Raw genomic sequence first — 1,757 nt, forward strand, 5'->3', positions numbered from 1 at the left:
CCGCGCAGCCGTGGCTCCCCAAGGCCCCGCCGCGCAGCTCGGCGTGGCTTTGATTTACTTCTTGGCAAGCAAGATCAGAGATGTAATTGATGTAAAAAAGAAAAAAAAAAAAAAATAGAAAGAAAGGGAAAAAAGAAAATAGCAGCCCCAACCACCCATTGAGTCCCAGCGTCAGCGTCCCCAGCGGAGCTGGGAATGAGCTGTAAATCCAGCAGCAGGGGTATTGGATGGTCTGGGAGCACCAGGAGAGTGTCCCCAAGCCCGGGATGGGAGCTAGGGATTGCCGGCTGAGGTGGAGGGCAGCTAAATTGGGAGGAGGGGGGCTGCACTGGGGAGTTTTTCCAAATCCAGATGGATCCTGGAGATTTTTCCCGGTTTGGCAATAGCCGGATGCAGAGAACAGCCATGTTGCCGTTGCACCAGGGACACAGTGAACCCCATAATTCCTCCCCAGGGTGGTTAAAGTCTCCCCCTGATCTCGGCAGCGTGCCAGGGGAACGCGGGACGGCTCACCAGGTTCTTGAAGAGCGCGGTGACCTCGCGGGTGAAGACGGCCAGGTTGAGGAAGCCGGTGGAGAGTTCGTGGTTGTTCTGGGAGAGGTGGTTGTTGCCAAAGTTCTCCAGGGCTTCGCTGTACTGCTCCTCATTCTCCACATGGGCTGCGTGGGGAGACACCGGTGAGGGACACAGGGTGGCCCTGCAGCACCCCATCCCTGGGAGATGGGCACATCATGAGGTCCCACCAGCACCCATCTCCCCATCCCTCCATAGCAGAGCTGGATCCAATCTTGCTTCAGGACAGCAACAGTGTGCCCTAAACAACCTCCCCAAAGTTCTTCATTTCCCTTTTTACCCCTTTCTAAGCCACCTTTGGGCACCCTATCATGTTGCCAAGCTGGCTGGCCGCCCAGCACCCATGGCCACCCAACTGTCCGGCTGCATCGCCCCATGGACAGATGGGACCAGTGTTGGTGGAGGATGGGACCGTCACAGACCCCGCCAGCCCGGTGGCCCGGGGATGCCCATCAGCTCTCCAAGCACAACTCACTGAGCCCGGAGACGTGAATGGCTTTCACATATTTCCTGATCCTCTGGAGTACGGCTTGGTCCCCATCCAGGCTCTGCGAAAGCGAAGAAAGAAAACAACCCCAGCTCATTAGCCCTGCCAAGTGCGGCCACCGCTCCCCCAGCCCAGCTGGCCCTTGGAAAGGCGGCTGCTCTGCCATGCAGATGTGTGGGGCAGCGGCCAAGCTCCCGGGGCTGGGAGAAGAGCTGGAGGCATCCCGGGGATGCCAGAGCCATGGTGGCCAGCCAGTCCCCTGCCAGGCCTGAGGTCCCTGTGGTTTTTGCTGCCAGGCAAGGGCTTTGGCTGCCTCTGGAGAGGCGGGTTCGAGCAAGAAGGTAGCAGGGGGTGAGAGGCTCGCCCAGCACGTCCAGCACCTCTTTGGATCCAAGCAGCTTCCAGCTACCATGGAAAATGCCTCCCTGGCTCTCGCAGGGGCTGTTTCAACCAAGGAGGGGATGAGGCATCACGTAGCATGAATGCACCAGCCTGTCCCCGCCGCCCCAGCACGCACCCCCAGAGCTTGGGGCCAGGCGTGGTGGGAAAGACCTGTGAGGGTGCCCAGCTCACCGCAGCGGTCCACGGCAGAGCCAAAAATGGGACCCCCCTCCCACTGATGCCCAATACAGACCTAAATCACACAAATCCCACAGCTGGGGATGCAGCTTCCCGCAATCCCCCAGGCTCGTGTAGG

General features: G+C 59.6%; 1 protein-coding gene across 1 annotated transcript in view; it reads right to left on the minus strand.

Annotated features, from left to right (window-relative positions):
- The window catches only part of LOC104132556 (arf-GAP with SH3 domain, ANK repeat and PH domain-containing protein 3), a 15,541-nt gene extending 14,384 nt beyond the window's left edge, over positions 1 to 1,157 (minus strand). Inside the window, exons 1-2 of the mRNA XM_035901301.1 lie at positions 1,049 to 1,157; positions 514 to 659 (exon numbers count right to left, since the gene is read on the minus strand). Of these exons, the coding sequence (XP_035757194.1) occupies positions 514 to 659; positions 1,049 to 1,157 (255 nt within the window). The remainder of the gene's footprint in view (positions 1 to 513; positions 660 to 1,048) is intronic.
- Between the last annotated feature and the right edge of the window lie 600 nt (positions 1,158 to 1,757).

Source organism: Egretta garzetta, unplaced genomic scaffold, assembly GCF_000687185.1.
Source record: "Egretta garzetta isolate BGI_Z169 unplaced genomic scaffold, ASM68718v1 scaffold368, whole genome shotgun sequence".
NCBI classification, from domain to species: domain Eukaryota; kingdom Metazoa; phylum Chordata; class Aves; order Pelecaniformes; family Ardeidae; genus Egretta; species Egretta garzetta.